Consider the following 20,124-nt stretch of genomic DNA (forward strand, 5'->3'; position numbering starts at 1 on the left):
GATGGTTTTGTTAATAGTTGTAATTTTAGTTGAAGCTGTAATTGATATCTTCATTGATGTTTTAATTCAATAATTGTACTACTAAAAATTACATTTGGCCCTTTTATGAAAGTGTTTTGATTTCGCTGTAATATGTCCACAGCTCACGGTCACAGTTAACACCCTACAGTAAGTATTATAGGGCTATTTAAAGCTTTGAATCGGTGCTTAGTTTCTGGAGGGGTTCCAGTTATTGCAGGTTGGCCTTATTTCATATAATCGTTCAGCGGGTCATAAAAATGAGTTTTAATTCAAAGTGAGGGTGTGATCAATAATGGTGCTTTCTTCTTCTTCTTCTTCTTCTTCTTCTTCTTCTTCTTCTTCTTCTTCTTCTTCTTCTTCTTCTTCTTCTTCTTCTTCTTCAGGCTGGTTTGATATAGGACAGGGAGGAAGTTAGTAGCTCCACTTGCTGCTGTTTTTAATTAGTTACCTCATGTCAGGCATTGTGTGGCAATAGAAGAACACCACGAGACCTTGAGAGTCTGAATCGAGCGTATTGATGGCTAGGTTTACACATACTAGGAAGCAAACATTTACACCAAATGTCAATACACAAAAGCTACTTAAACAGTGGAGGGATGTGCAAATATATACTCGGAAAGATATATTTGTATATTTATCATCTGTATATCGATGTTATTATGTAATAGAATACGATAAATAATGTGTTTTCGGTGTGCAGTATTTACAAATCAAGTAGGGAGACACTGGAGAGGGAAGTGTGTGTGTGTGTGTGTGTGTGTGTGTGTGTGTGTGTGTGTGTGTGTGTGTGTGTGTGTGTGTGTGTGTGTGTGTGTGTGTGTGTGTGTGTGTGTGTGTGTGTGTGTGTGTGTGTGTGTGTGTGTGTGTGTGTGTGTGTGTGTGTGTGTGTGTGTGTGTGTGTGTGTCTTCCTACAGTCTGTTAGCACCTCAGTGGGATGATTTGGTGTCTGCATGTGTCATCCTGTGTCTTTACGAAAAACACATGCGAAAATAAATAAATATCCGTCCAATAGTCGCTCGTATTGCAGCATACTGTGCTCAGCGCCGTGGGCTGAGGTTACGGAGCTCGACGCACCGAGTGAAGTACGCCTTTCGATCTGAGGTTTATTTTATGACCTGTATGAAACATTCAGAAACACTTTACCTTCCAGCAGAACCTCTGACTAAACACACCGGTTCCTAATTGGCTCTTAAATTACCTATACATTAATACATATACCGATATCTTTAAGGGGAAATAAAAGCCTTTATCTACTCATGCTGGTACACAAAACAACCTGGGCTTTTTTGATATTAAAACAGCATTTTTAGTATAGCCCCAAAAACTCGTATTATCCTACCTTGGCTAGTTACATTACATTACATTGCATTTAGCTGACGCTTTTATCCAAAGCGACTTACAATAAGTACATTCGACCAGGAAGACACATCCTTGAAGAAAACTGAATCATATAAGAACATCAGGTTTCAAAGAGCCAATCGTTTCAAGTGCTACTCAACTGGCTTTAGATAAGCCAGTCCTTTATTAGTATATAAGTGCTTTGTTAATAGTTCTATCGCTCGAGGTGGAGTCGAAAGAGATGAGTTTTCAGTCTGCGCCGGAAGGTGTGTAAGCTTTCTGCGGTCCTGATTTCAATGGGGAGCTCATTCCACCATTTTGGAGCCAGGATAGCTAGTGACGTTTAAAATATAAAACAAGACGATTGCATATGTATTATTCACCCTGATTGGGATTATGTTAAATCTGCATTTTAACAGGCATTCAGGATGAGTTGAAACATGGAAAATCAATACACAAATTAACATAAGCTGTACATGTACATGCTGTACATACATTACACAGATGTATATCAATACAGTGTCTACAAAAGACACAATATACAGTATAAGGGTTGAGTTAGAATACTCAAAAAGTAGAAATATTCAAACATAGGCTGGTTGTATTTGAGGAGAGGTTGTATGAAGAGATTTGCTGTGCACTAATTGAAATGTATTTACTTGCAGAGAGTTAGTGTGTAATAAATGTACAGACTATTTCAGTAGATATACTTTATTCATCCTAAATTGGGATTGTTTCAAATCGGCATGTTTTCAGCGTTCCAGAATGGGTTAAAAAAGGTAGAAATATACAAAGATAGGACACTATATCTGCCACGTCATTCAAACAATCCCTCAAAAGTCACCTTTTCACTCTGGCCTTCTCCTAATCCACGAACCCCTCGCCCGTATCCCACCTAGTTACCACGTGTTACTTCTGTTGTCATGTGTCTTCTTCACTTGCTCGTGGAGCGCTTTGAGCACCAGGAAAAGCGCTCTATAAACCACATTTTAAAGCTCATCCTCTCTCTGCAGGCGACTACGTGGTGCTGACGGTGTACTTCGACCTCAGCAGGAGGATGGGATACTTCACCATCCAGACCTACATCCCCTGCATCCTGACCGTGGTTCTGTCCTGGGTCTCCTTCTGGATCAAGAGCGACGCCACGCCCGCTCGCACCGCTCTAGGTACACATTTAATGCTACATGTATGCTGTCGTGGATCCGAAACCTTAGACGCTGAAGACAAATATATAACAAAATAGAAACACAGACAAACACATGACCATATGTGGAGCCCGGGTTGATGACAGTGTCATTAAAGAGGGCTTGTTCAACCGAACCCCCAGTTAATTATATTGCCATACGCTTTCTGTTACACCCACCGCGTTGGCAAAGATCTCCCTCCTCCTCGTGGATGATTAGTAGTCTGGAAAAGTGTCCAATATTTACTTTAGTGATCAGGATCCATATTAAACCCCCTGCCCCTGCTGTCGTGTAATAACAGGGACGTGAATTGAAAGTTGTTTGCAGGATTTAGAGGTTTTTAAAAAAAAAAACTGACATTTAGGACGCTTGAAAGCAATAATCTCGGCCTTTGTTGCTGTAGTTATGACAGGCAAAAGCAATCATTTTACGTGTGTGTGTGTGTGTGTGTCACCTTTAGCAGGTCATTAAGCCATCTTTGATATGTGTGTGTTTCTTGTTTTCTTCTGTCCATTCTTTAAGTGTTAATCCTATTTCTTTTTGCACGAGTTAACCTTCATGTGTTGTGTTATGTTCCTCCCACTGCATGCCTCCCATTAGCTCATTTGCTTTCCTGTGGATGATGATGTTGTGCTGGTGGCTGTTTAAAGTGGAGTCCAAGGTAAGCAGCATCTGAAGAGTACAGCCCATGCTGTATATGGTACTATTAAAGTGAAGATGTCTGAATGTCAAAACGCTTAAGTACAAATGTAGTTAATGACCTTTTCTTGACAGTAATGGGGCGGAGCCTGCGAGCTAGTTCAGGCAGTCAACTCGAGCACTTATCTTGCATTCATACATAACGCCCCTTGCCACTCTACAACCAACCAAACAGAGTGTCCTTGATACGCCGCTCTATTGAACCTGCCAAATCTCTCTCCATGCATTGCTTGCTGCTGCTATTGCTGCAGCTACTTCCACGTCGCTGCTGCTTGACTGCCCCACTACCACCCCAGCTTCCACCCCAGCTCCCGCCCCACCACCACCCCAGCTCCCGCCCCAGCTCCCACCCCAGCTTCCGCCCCAGCCCCCACCCCAGCTTCCGCCCCAGCTCCCGCCCAGCTTCCGCTCCCGCCCCAGCTCCCGCCCAGCTTCCGCTCCCGCCCCAGCTCCCACCCCAGCTCCCACCCCAGCTTCCGCCCCAGCTCCCGCCCAGCTTCTGCTCCCGCCCCAGCTCCCACCCCAGCTCCCGCCCCAGCTCCCACCCCAGCTCCCACCCCAGCTTCCGCCCCAGCTCCCGCCCAGCTTCCGCTCCCGCCCCAGCTCCCGCCCCAGCTCCCGCCCCAGCTCCCACCCCAGCTCCCACCCCAGCTCCCACCCCAGCTCCCGCCCCAGCTTTCGCCCCAGCTCCCGCCCCAGAATTCCAGGTGTAAGAGCAGCAATAGGAAAATAAATAATAATAATTTGGGAGAAATGTAGAGATAGATAGATGATAAAAGGATAATAACATTTCTTAAAAATAAACAGATACCTAAATACTCAGAGGTGTATAACATATTACAAATAAAATGGAATACTCTCTAATATGTACTTGCATATGTCAAAGAATAATTCTTCCTTACTCCTAAGATATTTAACCTTTTTGCCTGTTGACGTTAAAAACAAATCCTGCCGACAACGCCAATCTGTAAGGGAAACTTCTGCAGCAATGGAGAGTCAGGACTCGGAGAGACACGAGGAGAGCTGGAGCTTTGATGTCAAACACTGATAGTTTATTGCAAGGATACGGCCGGAGAATCGACATGGCAACCCACCCGTGCAGTCAGAACCTTTTGCTGCTGTGTCTTGTGATGTGAATTCTCCGGCAAAAGTTAAATATCCTGTAGAGATGCAGAAGTAGTAAGTAACTTAAAAACCTAATTGTGTATAAAATAACATGCTTTTGGTGGAATTGTTTATTACTCTGTTGTTTACTCGGACCTGTGGCTGAATACAAATGTGCATAGTTTAGGAATCACAGTAAGACAGTGGACGACAGTGCAGACTCATGGTTCGACTCATCCGTTTTCTTATTAGCGGCAGTTAAACGAAGCCTCGTGGAGATCTAGATGATAATTGATTGTTGTTGTCGTGCAAACGGCAGCTTGTCGTCTGAAATCGGTCCCTTGTGATAAAATGAAGATATGTTGGATGACTTGGCCCGTTTCCCACTGCCCTCCTGCACCTCGTATCGGTTTTATAACTTGTGTCTTTTAATTCGGGAGGAGCTGTTCATTTACTCCCCTGTTGCAATTTAACGACGTAAATTGAAGTAGAAATTAGAAAAACAACTCAAAGCTCCCCGGTGGTACCTGTCGAAGGAGATTAAAGTCAAACACGTGAACTCACTTGATACTATCCGACCTCTCCAAACTCCTGCCACCCTTACCCACAGTGTCACACACACACACACACACACACACACACACACACACACACACACACACACACACACACACACACACACACACACACACACACACACACACACACACACACACACACACACACACACTTTAATTCCTCTCAGTCCCTGTTGCCACTGCCAATATCGCAGAAGGTCATCTGGCACGCCCCGGCGGTTCTGAGGAAGTGATATTGAAGTTGAGTCCAGCAGAAGTTCTCTCGTCGCTGTGAGAGGAACGTCGTCTCGTGTGATAATTAAATGGAGGCTTGATGTCCTCGTGCTGTTAATGAGATATGATCCTGATACGAGGTTGTGTTGTGCTCGGCTTCTTTTGTATCGTGAGGTTGATAAAAGTGGATTATTTGTTGCTCTTTGCTAAAGGCTTATTAATTACATTGTTGTTGTTGTTGTTATCTTTGAGAGTCTGTAACCTCTATCAACAATGGTTAATAGGATTATCTTCCCCACTTATTAAAACCTAATTGTGTATATGGCATGTTTTGTTTACACAATTCTGAAAGAATACATCTTATAACTAAAGAATTGAGAGGAACATATTTCTGCTGTCGTGTCAGACAGAGGTCTTACTTCATAATAAGGTTGCTAGGCTACAAACGAACAATTCACTACCATTGAATCGGAGTTATAGCAGCTTGATTCTGCGGCATTAACTTTGTGTGTGTGTGTGTGTGTGTGTGTGTGTGTGTGTGTGTGTGTGTGTGTGTGTGTGTGTGTGTGTGTGTGTGTGTGTGTGTGTGTGTGTGTGTGTGTGTGTGTGTGTGTGTGTGTGTGTGTGTGTGTGTGTGTGTGTGTGTGTGTGTGTGTGTGTGTGTGTGTGTGTGTGTGGTGTGTGTGTGTGTGTGTGTGTGTGTGTGTGTGTGTGTGTGTGTGTGTGTGTGTGTGTGTGTGTGTGTGTGTGTGTGTGTGGTACATGACCAAAGGCAGAGAAAGGCTTGTGATCTCAAACAAACAGAAAAAAGCACGCTGTCCCCGTCCTGATAAACATCCACAACCAGCTCCACAAAAGAAAGTCATTTAGCCTTTTTTCGTTGGTACATCCCTGGTTCTTCTGGTCGGCCGGAGACCTGATCCCGACCTGCGAGCGGAGATAAGAGGAATAAAAGACGGGGACAGTGAGAGAGTGTGAAGGCTGCTGGCAGGGAGACATGTCAAGAGGAGCATTGGTTGGGATCGCAGGCAGCTGGAAGTCCAGGGGAAAGGCTGGTGATGCTGCTGCCCTGCACCTCGCCTGAAGGCACTGTGCCTTGACAAGCTGCGTACATGTTCCAGGCGGGGTTTCCAAAGAGCTGTCACTCAGCAGCAGGATGTGTGGAGGTCGGAGGGCTCCGCTTGATTCCCATCAGACTCAGATCTCTGCAGCTCAGATGCATTTTGACAGAGATACAGAGGGAATGAAGGCAAGGGGCGGAATGTGGAGCTGGAGAAAGTAAAATAAGTGGAGGTGATAAACTGGTGTCTTAATACTACACAAGTGCACTTACTTAAAAAAGACATTTGGAAAATCTAGCGATGCTGATATATTAGTTTAGTCTTCTTAGCTTGAGACTAGAAACTAGTGTTGCATTGTGGGGAATCGACCTGCAAAGCTTCATTTCCACCCTATTTGTTAAGATTTTGTTTATCCCAAATGTTGGGCCCTGGCTAGCAGCATGCAGTGGCAACTAAAGCATCTTATTTCTCAGCATACACGGTTCCCTCTGAGAGCCGTCTTTCCCCAGAGTTCCTCGTGGGAAGTCCAGCATGAGGCAGTGAGGTAAAGATGTGTGGTGGGAGTACAGAGACATCAATCCCTCAAAGTGTGTGTGTGTGTGTGTGTGCTGCGGAGAGAAACATCTAAATGGTCTGCTACTTGCTTTGTGATTGCCCCTGATTTTTGGAGTGGAGCAGTAAATGGTCATAGCTGAGATATTACTGAGGAGAGTGGACATGCTTTAGAGTGCTCCTGTAGGGCCATCTGACTGATTGCATGCATGGGAGAGATGGCTTTGAGTCAAGGCCTCTACGCACCTGTAATCAGATTATACTGTAGCTGCATTTTAACCTCAATCACGGGTACATTAATTTGGAAACATCCGCATAATTACCCCAATAATTTGTCAGCTCTCAAGTACGTCTGACTCAAAGCAACTCATGCTACTGCATCATTTCAGATCGTGTATGTATTCGTAGTGTTTCAAAGCTGATGCAAACAGTAGTGACAGCCTCCCCGTTGTGGGGCGATTCAGAGGAGGGACAAAAAGCTTCAGAGGCACTGAAATGTTATTTTAATAGTAATGTGTTGGACAAACTGGCCTAAATATGACATTGCAGCTTTAATAGTGGCAAACCCAAAATGGTATGTCCTGCTTTTCACTTCGAGCGGCCCCGAGCTCACATTAGTCTCTACTGGGACATGTCTCCATGCCGTCATGTTCAAAAAGCTCTATTTGTCTCATACTGCGTGCTGCAGCACCTCTTTTCACCCTCTGTCTGAAACCAGAGCCCCGTCTGCTCTGATTGGTTAGCTGTTGTGATGTCCCGCCCCTTTGCCTGTACAATTAGTTGGAGTGCTAGCCATGGTGATGTCGTTATGGTCTACAAAGGAGTCGAGGCGTTTCAGGACGGCAGCGAGTGTGTGAAGCTTCCTCTGGACGGCATGTTAGGATGTGTGTGTAGCTCTGATACAACGCATGCCGTCTTGTGATCTGGGCTCTGATCCCTGACTGGTTCCCCTCCATGAACACAAGCTGTGGTCTGTTCCACCTGGTTAACCCCTGGACACATAGCAAAGGTCGCCCCCGGGAAGTGCACGTGTGAAGTGTGTGTGTGCTGCGATCACACCGTTCATATTATCCTGCAGCGCATTCGCCGTCTCTCTCTTTCCCTCGACTTAGTGTGGTTCAGTTCGGCTGCACAGACGGGAATCAGCCGGTTGCTATGGCATCGTGAAGCGAGCGTTCTCCCACAGAATGAATTAAACTGTACGACAGAAACTGGTGATATTGATTTGAAACAGCAGCCGAGCTGTGAGCAGCGACGGGTTGCCGGGGAGGAAACACTCCCGCTGCTTCCGTGAGATCGCACTGTTTGCCGTACACAATGTGAACAGATGTGTGGTATTAAAAACATAGGTGATTTACTTAGCTTACCTATGAGCGGGAGGAAAGTCTAGACGCCCACTAGACCAGAGGAGGCAGCTGCAAATAGACGGGAGCAACTCGTCTCTATGGAAACCAGAGGCGAAAACAGTGACACACACTGCCATGAAAGACTTGTGGGAGAGGAGGATGAAAGACGGGAGAAGGGAAAGTGGAAGGAGGGGTGATGAGAGGGAAAGAGAGTGTGTGTGTGTGTGTGTGTGTGTGTGTGTGTGTGTGTGTGTGTGTGTGTGTGTGTGTGTGTGTGTGTGTGTGTGTGTGTGTGTGTGTGTGTGTGTGTGTGTGTGTGTGTGTGTGTGTGTGTGTGTGTGTGTGTGTGTGTGTGTGTGTGTGTGTGTGTGTGTGTGTGTGTGTGTGTGTGTGTGTGTGTGTGTGTGTGTGTGTGTGTGTGTGTGTGTGTGTGTGTGTGTGTGTGTGTGTGTGTGTGTGTGTGTGTGTGTGTGTGTGTGTGTGTGGCAGCAGATATGGATGCCCCCAGTGGGCATTAATGTCTCCGGGTTCATCTGTCTTTGAAAGAATTGATTTCATTTCACCGAGCCGACACACTGTCCTCTCTCAAGACACCGTGGGGAGTAATGTCTCTCAAACAATGCCACTGATGACACAATGAGACACAGAAGCTAGCTCCAATTAGAAAACTTAATTACCATCACGGCGGGTAATTATTGATAGCGATAACAGCCACTTTTACTATTGTACAGCTCTGTTAGAAAAGGTTGGCTGGGCCTCACAGCAGGTGGTCCGGTTAAGAAGCTGGTGTAATTGTAATGTACTTGATATGTGAGTTAGTTTCAGCCTGAAATGTGTGTGTGCTTGTAACATTATTTGAAATCTAACTCTGTCACAAGACTGACTTGTCTCCATATATTCCACATGCTGTACTATAATTTTTAAGGTAGAAACATTTGTATTTTTTGGGCGAAATAAGTGTGTAGTAGGGCTGTCCCGAATACCATTTTTCGGGCGCTGAATATTCGGGTACAGCCCTAGTGTGTAGAAACCAGGCGTCATAATGTAGCATGGTATTTGATGTGGAAATAAGGCACGGGACAGTGGTTTATTTCTTTGTTGTAACAATGCTTCTTGGCAATACATCGTATACCGTTGGAAAGCCTGTTTACTAACCTTCGAAATGGTGCCACATTTATGAGGAACATGGTGGGATGAGCAGCAGAGCTGAGTACACTGGAGGAAATAAGTATTTGATCCCCTTGCGACAAACAAGAATTCTGGCTCCCACAGACCGGTTAAATAAGTAATCTCCCTTTAGGAAAGTATTATAATATTAACTTTGTAACCTGTATAAAAGAACTCTCTCCACAGAATCAATAAATCAGATTCCAACCCACCATGGGCTGTCTAAGGACCTCAGGGACAAGATTAGACCTGCACGAGGCTAGACTGCTTCAAGACCATGAGAACGCAGCTTGGTGAGAAGGAGACAACTGTTGGTGTGATTATTTGGAAATGGATGAAAACTAAAAATGGCCCTTGGTCAAGATCTCGCCTCGTATTGATGATCATGAGAAAGGTGAGGGATCATCGCGGGAGGAACTTGTTAATGGCCTCAAGGCAGCTGGGCCACCAAGACAACATGTGACAGGTGTCCTCTGCTAATGCCAAGCAGCAGCCCATCTCTAGTCTTGAATGCCTGCCATGACTGGCCTTGACTTTCAGGCTCTGTGGAGGAACCTTATGTTCAGCGATGAGCCCAGATGCTGCCTACGGCACTTGGGTCGTAAGGCCACCATGTGGAGGAGAGGCGGAGAATGCTTTCCTGCTTGTTGCACCGATAGAGAATCATGTTTTGGTGGAGGCATCTCCCTCTCCGGGGAAACAGGCTTCTCAGCATTGGATGAATGCAGAGAGGTATCGAGATGAATTCATGAGACCAGTGGCGATCCAATATCTCAGAGGAGAGTGGAGCCTGCAGTCCTGACCTCAACCCCATTGATCAGCTTGGCCCTGCTGTCCGTGCCAGAGTGAGCAACACGACCACGTTGGCTGACCTGGGTGCCATCCTCCAGGCTGGTGAGGCTGCGTGTGGTTCTTCAACACGCTATCGAGGCTGCGTGTGGTTCTTCAACACGCTATCGAGGCTGCGTGTGGTTCTTCAACACGCTATCGAGGCTGCGTGTGCTTCTTCTACACGCTATCGAGGCTGCGTGTGGTTCTTCAACACGCTATCGAGGCTGCGTGTGGTTCTTCAACACGCTATCGAGGCTGCGTGTGGTTCTTCAACACGCTACCGAGGCTGCGTGTGGTTCTTCAACACGCTACCGAGGCTGCGTGTGGTTCTTCAACACGCTACCGAGGCTGCGTGTGGTTCTTCAACACGCTACCGAGGCTGCGTGTGGTTCTTCAACACGCTATCGAGGCTGCGTGTGGTTCTTCAACACGCTATCGAGGCTGCGTGTGGTTCTTCAACACGCTATCGAGGCTGCGTGTGGTTCTTCAACACGCTATCGAGGCTGCGTGTGGTTCTTCAACACGCTATCGAGGCTGCGTGTGGTTCTCAACACGCTCACACGCTATCGAGGCGGCGTGTGGTTCTTCAACACGCTATCGAGGCTGCGTGTGGTTCTTCAACACGCTACCGAGGCTGCGTGTGGGTCTTCAACACGCTACCGAGGCTGCGTGTGGTTCTTCAACACGCTACCGAGGCTGCGTGTGGTTCTTCAAACACGCTATCGAGGCTGCGTGTGGTTCTTCAACACGCTACCGAGGCTGCGTGTGGTTCTTCAACACGCTATCGAGGCTGCGTGTGGTTCTTCAACACGCTATCGAGGCTGCGTGTGGTTCTTCAACACGCTACCGAGGCTGCGTGTGGTTCTTCAACACGCTATCCGAGGCTGCGTGTGGTTCTTCAACACGCTATCCGAGGCTGCGTGTGGTTCTTCAACACGCTATCGAGGCTGCGTGTGGTTCTTCAACACGCTATCGAGGCTGCGTGTGGTTCTTCAACACGCTATCGAGGCTGCGTGTGGTTCTTCAACACGCTATCGAGGCTGCGTGTGGTTCTTCAACACGCTATCGAGGCTGCGTGTGGTTCTGCAACACGCTATCGAGGCTGCGTGTGGTTCTTCAACACGCTATCGAGGCTGCGTGTGGTTCCTCAACACGCTATCGAGGCTGCGTGTGGTTCTTCAACACGCTATCCGAGGCTGCGTGTGGTTCTTCAACACGCTATCCAAGGCTGCGTGTGGTTCTTCAACACGCTACCGAGGCTGCGTGTGGTTCTTCAACACGCTATCGAGGCTGCGTGTGGTTCTTCAACACGCTATCGAGGCTGTGTTCAACACGCTATCAAGGCTGTGTGTGGTTCTTCAACACGCTATCGAGGCTGCGTGTGGTTCTTCAACACGCTATCGAGGCTGCGTGTGGTTCTTCAACACGCTATCGAGGCTGCGTGTGGTTCTTCAACACGCTATCGAGGCTGCGTGTGGTTCTGCAACACGCTATCGAGGCTGCGTGTGGTTCTGCAACACGCTATCGAGGCTGCGTGTGGTTCTTCAACACGCTATCGAGGCTGCGTGTGGTTCCTCAACACGCTATCGAGGCTGCGTGTGGTTCTTCAACACGCTATCGAGGCTGCGTGTGGTTCTTCAACACGCTACCGAGGCTGCGTGTGGTTCTTCAACACGCTACCGAGGCTGCGTGTGGTTCTTCAACACGCTATCGAGGCTGCGTGTGGTTCTTCAACACGCTATCGAGGCTGCGTGTGGTTCTTCAACACGCTATCGAGGCTGCGTGTGGTTCTGCAACACGCTACCGAGGCTGCGTGTGGTTCTGCAACACGCTATCGAGGCTGCGTGTGGTTCTTCAACACGCTATCGAGGCTGCGTGTGGTTCTTCAACACGCTATCGAGGCTGCGTGTGGTTCTTCAACACGCTATCGAGGCTGCGTGTGGTTCTTCAACACGCTATCGAGGCTGCGTGTGGTTCTTCAACACGCTATCGAGGCTGCGTGTGGTTCTTCAACACGCTATCGAGGCTGCGTGTGGTTCTTCAACACGCTATCGAGGCTGCGTGTGGTTCTTCAACACGCTATCGAGGCTGCTTGTTAAAGAAACACATTGTTAATCAAGACATTGTTGCCAGTCTGTCTTTCATCAGACTTCAAGCATCCCATCCACCTGCTTGGCGTTGGCAGAGGAGGTTTGCTCCATACTCTGCTGCTCATCCCACAAATGCATGTTCCTCACAAACGTGACACCGTTTGAAAGGTAGATAAACAGGCTTTCCGTGTGAGATGTGTTACAACAAATAAATAGTCTACTAAACAGAGAGTTCCTAACTTTTTGTGTTCAATAATTGAAAGAAGGTGTAGTGTATTATGTAGATAAGAAACACCTACCATTACAGCTGCACTGCGCTCGCCCTTTACAGACGGGTCGTGTTTCAGGATGTGTGGCTGTTGAAAAGAAACGGGATTCAATAACGTGGACATCCTCCCAGAATACCCCGTGTGCATCAACAATGGTCATTAACGAACCTCTGCCCCAGTGCTGACCCAGTGCTGACCCAGTGCTGACCCAGTGCTGACCCAGTGCTGACAAGTGCTGACCCAGTGCTGACCCAGTGCTGACAAGTGCTGACCCAGTGCTGACCCAGTGCTGACAAGTGCTGACCCAGTGCTGACCCAGTGCTGACAAGTGCTGACAAGTGCTGACCCAGTGCTGACCCAGTGCTGCCCCAGTGCTGACCCAGTGCTGACCCAGTGCTAACCCAGTACTGACCAGTACTGACCAGTGCTGACCAGTGCTGACCCAGTGCTGACCAGTGCTGACCCAGTGCTGACCCAGTGCTGACCAGTGCTGACCCAGTGCTGACAAGTGCTGACCCAGTGCTGACCCAGTGCTGACCCAGTGCTGACCCAGTGCTGACCAATGCTGACCCAGTGCTGACCCAGTGCTAACCCAGTACTGACCAGTACTGACCAGTGCTGACCCAGTGCTGACCAGTGCTGACCAGTGCTGACCCAGTGCTGACCAGTGCTGACCCAGTGCTGACCAGTGCTGACCCAGTGCTGACCCAGTACTAACCCAGTACTGACCAGTGCTGACCCAGTACTAACCCAGTACTGACCAGTGCTGACCCAGTGCTGACCAGTGCTGACCAGTACTGACCCAGTGCTAACCCAGTGCTGACCCAGTGCTGACCAGTGCTGACAAGTGCTGACCCAGTGCTGACCCAGTGCTGACAAGTGCTGACCCAGTGCTGACCCAGTGCTGACCAGTGCTGACCCAGTGCTGACCCAGTGCTAACCCAATGCTGACCCAGTGCTGACCCAGTGCTGACCCAGTGCTGACCAGTGCTGACCCAGTGCTGACCCAGTGCTGACCAGTGCTGACCCAGTGCTGACCCAGTGCTAACCCAATGCTGACCCAGTGCTGACCCAGTGCTGACCAGTGCTGACCCAGTGCTGACACAGTGCTGACCAGTGCTGACCAGTGCTGACCCAGTGCTGACCCAGTGCTAACCCAATGCTGACCCAGTGCTGACCCAGTGCTGACCAGTGCTGACCCAGTGCTGACCCAGTGCTGACCCAGTGCTGACCAGTGCCGACCCAGTGCTGACCCAGTGCTGACCAGTGCTGACCCAGTGCTGACCCAGTGCTGACCCAGTGCTGACCAGTGCTGACCCAGTGCTGACCCAGTGCTGACCAGTGCTGACCCAGTGCTGACCAGTGCTGACCCAGTGCTGACCCAGTGCTGACCCAGTGCTGACCCAGTGCTGACCAGTGCTGACCCAGTGCTGACCCAGTGCTGACCAGTGCTGACCCAGTGCTGACCCAGTGCTGACCAGTGCTGACCAGTGCTGACCCAGTGCTGACCCAGTGCTGACCCAGTGCTGACCCAGTGCTGACCAGTGTTCATTTTGGCAGCCATTTCAGATTTAATCTTTAGAAGAAAATGGTTATTAGTTTGAGTCCTTTTTATCCTTCATAGTTTTCGTCTCGTTTTCGTCGGCCACAACTCAAAACGTTTCAGTTCAGTTTTAGTCGATGAAAAATCATTACGTTTTAGTCAAAATGTTTTCTCTCTTTCAACTATTGCAGTTGGGCAAATGCATGTATCTGAAATTGGAATTAAGGTGACAATATCAAGTGTTAACATTCGTAAAGCGACATTTCCCTCTTAACTCTTCACTTGTGAGTGACGTGTGCAGATTCCCAGAATCCCAACTAATTCAACCAATGACAGGGATGCATTTTGACGGACAATTGGGGGGGAAATATCCTGCATTTTCGATGTCCACCATTAACACTTTCTCGTCATCCTTACTGGTGTCCTCCCCAGGTATCACCACGGTGCTGACCATGACCACGCTGAGCACAGTGGCCAGGAACTCGCTGCCCAGAGTGTCCTACGTGACGGCCATGGACCTGTTCGTCACCGTCTGCTTCCTGTTCGTCTTCGCCGCCATGATCGAGTACGCCATGCTCAACTACTGCGCCTACAGTCTACGCAGACCTCCTGCCAAGACACAGAGAATGGTAACGGAAAGTGTGAGCAATATGTTGGATATGCTGTGTATCAGTTCCCACACCCACAGCGTCTCAAATGTAGAGCATGCATGTCTCATCTTATCTGGCAGTCTGCAAAGGAGACAGTGAAACAAATCACTACAAGAACCCCGAGAACAACAGAAACAAAGACATTTCAAACGCCTAGAAATGTCGACTACAGAGATGTCTAGTAGTCTCTCACTGTGTTTCCCAAATGTATTAGTAATGATCTCATTAAGACGGTAGGTTTATGGGTGTCATAGCAACCTTGGAAACCCAGAGAATTAGTAGCGTTGATTGTAATGTAGCTGAAAAACAAGGGATAAAAAGTTCAGTCTTCATCCTCATGAGCCAATCACAAATAGGCACATTTTCCCATTGAATTTAAGGGCCATGAAAATACTGAATAAAGCTTTCAGAAACGATTTTCATTGGTCACAAAGTGCACCATGCTTTCTTTGTGCCATGTGAAGCCATGCCTCCTGTTCAGAGCCGGATGTCCTGTGTGGGCGTCCTCAAGGCTGCACCTGCTGAGAACTCTTTAATGGCCGCAAACATCCACCAGGACTGAGTCAGCCGCCACCGTCACCCCTCCACTTCCCCTCCACTTCCCCTCCACTATCCCCTCCACTTCCCCTCCACCTCCCCTCCACTATCCCCTCCACTATCCCCTCCACTATCCCTCCACTTCCCCTCCACTATCCCCTCCACTATCCCTCCACTTCCCCTCCACTATCCCCTCCACCTCCCTCCACTTCCCCTCCACTATCCCTCCACTATCCCTCCACTTCCCCTCCACTATCCCTCCACTTCCCCTCCACTTCCCCTCCACTATCCCTCCACTTCCCCTCCACCTCCCCTCCACTTCCCCTCCACCTCCCCTCCACTTCCTCTCCACTTCCCTCCACTATCCCTCCACTTCCCCTCCACCTCCCCTCCACTTCCCCTCCACTATCCCTCCACTATCCCTCCACTTCCCTCCACCTCCCCTCCACTTCCACTCCACTATTCCTTCCACTTCCCCTCCACTATCCCTCCACCTCCCCTCCACTTCCCCTCCACCTCCCCTCCACTTCCCCTCCACCTCCCCTCCACTTCCTCTCCACTTCCCCTCCACTATCCCTCCACTTCCCCTCCACCTCCCCTCCACTTCCCCTCCACTATTCCCTCCACTTCCCCTCCACTATCCCTCCACCTCCCCTCCACTTCCCCTCCACCTCCCCTCCACTTCCTCTCCACTTCCCCTCCACTATCCCTCCACTTCCCCTCCACCTCCCCTCCACTTCCCCTCCACTATCCCTCCACTTCCCCTCCACTTCCCCTCCACTTCCCCTCCTCTATCCCTCCACTTCCCCTCCCAAAGGACTTCGAGCCAACGCTTCTCAGAAATGTACAGACTGTCACTGCAGGCAGAATAATTAAGTGGTTGGTCCTCTGTGTTTCTGCTGTACTTTGGCCTGCTCTGTCTGTGGGGAAGCCTCATGTCCCCCCCCCCCCCCCCCCCCCCTGCTTTTGTTTTTCCTTTACTCCCACCCACTCAGTCAATGCTGTGCCTCCACATCTAGCTCTCCGTCTCTCTCACCTTCCACTCTTCCTCTCGCTGAGTAGTCGAGAGGTGTTTGGAGATGTTACCCCAATTAGGTTGTCCCTCACGATGTCATACACACCGGGGAGGAAGTCACGTAGTGAACTTCTCTGGATGAACTTATTCCACACTAAAGCTGCTAAATATGGCTATAAAACTAAATAATACTTCTTGTCAGTATGTATTTTGAAAGTTGTAGTTTCTCTTTCTATGACATATGTGTACGTGTTGTACTTCAATATGACTAAAAAGAGTGAATCTGATTTGTCCAACTCCACACATCCCTCTCTGTTCCAGCTAAAGCATATCGATTACAGAAAGCTTTTAGCAGCGATGACCAAAGTCCTGACAGCTGGTACATTTCTACATTTGTATTCAACGCAACAATAACATTGATGGAGTTCTTCAGCAATCTAAGACAGCAGTAATGAACATGTCAGGGCTTCGTGACCAGAATGCAATGCAGCAAACAAGCCTTTAGAGAGATGCTGCTCCAATCACAAACCAGCCTGATCCTCTTCCTGTCACCCCACACAGGTCTACTCGTCTTTCAACATGGGTCACGCGCCTCGCTCCATGATGCCCATGGGCAACTCTCTGTTCTGGCAGGAGTACGACGACAACTGCCTGTACGAGTGCCTCGACGGGAAGGACTGCAAGAGCTTCTTCTGCTGCTACGAGGAGTGTAAAGAAGGCGGCTGGAGGAAAGGACGCATCCACGTCAACATCGGGGAGCTGGACGCCTACTCTCGGGTTTTCTTCCCCACCTCCTTCCTGCTCTTCAACATAGTCTACTGGGTCAGCTACCTCTACCTCTAGTGGGTCTCGGGCTGCGACACGTTGGGCTCAAACAGCCACGGTCCACTTTGCACCGCGGCCCGAGATTTAAGGTCAAAGCTAAGCGAGGAAAAACGGTGGATTACGAAAGACAAGCCGCGAGATATACACGTGTGCTGTGGAGGCCATGAGGCTTTGAGCGGTGGCGCTCCGAGGAGAGATAAACGCTCGACTGTAGATCAGCAAGCCGCCAGCATTAACTCGAATGGTCCCGTTTATGGCTCTCTCAGAAACCAGGCGACAGACAGCTGTGGCTTCAGAGACGCGCGGGGACGGGGTGCGTCGCTCCGTCTCGGCCGTCGAGATGGCGAAGCACCCATAGTGCCTTCTTTAGACAGGGTGCGGCACCCAGAGACCCCGCTCCAAGGCTCATTGTCTTCAGGCAGCGGAGGTTGAAGGGATGGCTTTGGCATTCAGAGATAAAGCGCTTTGCTTCAGGTGGCAGACATCAATCTCAATAAAGAAGTAAGCTACTGTAAGCTCCTCGGCGCCCCCACCTGGAGGAGGAGGGAACGGATGGCATTTCTATGATGAAACAAAAGGGAAATGCGACGTATTGGAGGGTATTTCACCAAATACACTCAATCAATGAAACTATTACAGGTAGAAGTAGGAGAAGCTCAAATGTCATGACGTTGGGTTCTTCTCGCCTCCTTAGCCACCCTTCACTCGTCGCCGTGTGAACCCTATAACCTCACACACCACCCGCCGCATGCTGAGCTGCTCGTTCTTCGATGAGCCTGGAACGCCACTGGAGATGTTTAAAACTAACACTCACTTTTAGTTCAACCTTAGAATTAGTTTGTTAGAATAGCAATCTTTTTCTTCTTCTTATAATTATCATTATACTTGAAATGAGTTGTGTTTTTCACACCTAGCTCCTAGCACCTAGCTCCGCCTGTTAGTCGCTGAGTATGAGCTGGTGGTCGTCTGGTGAGCTTGTGTTCATGATGCTTTGAGACAGCCACGCCGTTTACAGTAGAAGCCAAGGAGATGTGTTTTATAAGAAATGCTGGGTTACATTCTTACAAGTAAATACAATACTTAACATGCTAACCTCATACACGGGCTGACATGTATGAATAAACAGATTAGGGCAACGGACATCAGATAGAGGACAACACTTTTCCTTATTGACAACACAATGATGTGGTATCATCATCATCATCATCATCAGTGAGGCCTCTGGATAGGTTCAACATCTGTTTATCATACATTCTCAATTAGTAGCCAGAAGCGTTTCGTTATGGATGAACACGCTCCGTAAGAGACTTGGAAGTGAAGTTAAGTCGCCCGTAAATGCAACGCGTTCTCGATGAAGCCCATTCCCACAGCAAGAGTCACTTTGGCCTGCTCCCAAATCAAGCTCAACTCTACATACATTATGTATACATTGAAATGGTTGCAGCCGTGTTGGTTTATGGGTAAAAGCAGGAGCTCTAAAGGTTGCCACGGTTACTTCTGCAGGTTGAATGAAAGCAAAGGAAACTGTCCCGCTTTGGACTTCACATTAAACCAAGAGATGTGTTACCGAGTGAGCTTTCGAAGGCCCACCATGCTTCAGCTTTCTTTCTCCATCTCTGCAACTGAGCGAGTGAACTTATAACACATGCAGAACTGTTCCAAACGGCCACATGAATCCTGAAGCACATACAGACCGACGTATTGGTGTTTCATTACACTTTCAGACGTAGAGCCTGAGTGCACAACGTGTGGAGTGTTCCTGAGAGCTTCGCGGTGCTCTAAAATGACTTCTATATACCGTGATGCTTCACGCTGTACACGCAGTGGCAAACGGACGCCCCACCCCCTCCTCACGTGGAACGGACGCCACACTTGGAGCTACGCGAGCGCCACGGGGACGGTAAACGGCTGTGGAAGCGTTATGGTTCTGTTTCCTGTTCTATGGTGTTTTTTGCAGTCGTTGGCTTTGTAGAACAATCAAACCCCACTTCTCCCTTTCCCCCAACACACACACACACACACACACACACACACACACACACTTTCCCCCCGGTATTTATATGTTGAGAGAAAAGCTTTTATGTAAGATGTAATTAATGTTTCTATTTTCATACAGTTGTATATGGAATGTAAGTTAGGCCGGTAGCGAGGCCGGAGTCAATCTGGTTCCACTTCAGTCAGTTCAAGCAGCTCTTATTTAGGGGTCCTATATATTCATGAGGCCGGCAGACATATGTGAGGCCTGTCTAAAAGTGTGTTAGAACAATAGAGTGCTGCAGGGAGGACATACTTGGGAAATTAACAACAGAACAATGGGATTGCTCCAGATGTATTCAGAAAGTAGGCTCTGCGGTAAACCAGAGGTATGCAGAGAATGCTCATAACAGACATTAGTCATCTACGTATCTTTATGAACTGGCTGAATTGAACACACCACAGTCAAGTGTCCTCACCTCTGATATTTCTACACTTTATAAGTGTCTGAGATACTTCAATAAAACAAAATCACTATTTTCTACGTCTCAATGGAAATCACCGGTGTGTGTCAGCTGTCTTTATAAAGCCTCTTTGCAGTCAGAGCATCATCTACTCGCTGAAAGCCCCCCGGAGACCTCCCACCCCATCAGAGCAGAGCGCCGGCCACACATCACCTGGTTAGTTGTGATTGTCTCTGGGGGCAGGCGGTATGAAAGGGACCCCGCTCTGACTCTGGATCCGCCGGGGGAATATTTTATGAAAGCAGAATCTAGGTATCTTTTTTCTAGTGTGTGGTACATTGCTTATATTAATAAATAACGTTTTGGTCAAGTGCTACTGTGACGTGTTTTTCTTCCAGATGTGTGACGCGTTGGGGGGAAGCCACCGGAGGATCTGCTCCATCGAGTCTTTCTTTTGGACCAATTCAAGCAGCATTTCATACTGAAAGCGTTCTTAATACTGGATGCGCTTAAGACTATAATGCAACATGTATGATTACAATGGCAGTCTGTGCTGAAACTGCTAGGATTCCATGCTGGTTATTATAATAATAATAATAATAATTCCTTATATTTATTATAGCGCTTTTTCCAGATGCTCAAAGCGCTTTACATATACACAT

The 20,124-nt window shown here is 48.4% G+C and overlaps 1 protein-coding gene across 1 annotated transcript in view; it reads left to right on the plus strand.

Annotated features, from left to right (window-relative positions):
• Positions 1-19,832, plus strand: part of LOC117460360 (gamma-aminobutyric acid receptor subunit gamma-3-like) — a 109,451-nt gene extending 89,619 nt beyond the window's left edge. The window contains exons 8-10 of the mRNA XM_034101736.2: positions 2,374-2,526; positions 14,430-14,626; positions 16,761-19,832. Of these exons, the coding sequence (XP_033957627.1) occupies positions 2,374-2,526; positions 14,430-14,626; positions 16,761-17,042 (632 nt within the window). The 3' untranslated portion in view covers positions 17,043-19,832. The remainder of the gene's footprint in view (positions 1-2,373; positions 2,527-14,429; positions 14,627-16,760) is intronic.
• Positions 19,833-20,124: the final 292 nt, after the last annotated feature.

The sequence above is a fragment of the Pseudochaenichthys georgianus genome, chromosome 2 (assembly GCF_902827115.2).
Source record: "Pseudochaenichthys georgianus chromosome 2, fPseGeo1.2, whole genome shotgun sequence".
NCBI classification, from domain to species: Eukaryota; Metazoa; Chordata; class Actinopteri; order Perciformes; family Channichthyidae; genus Pseudochaenichthys; species Pseudochaenichthys georgianus.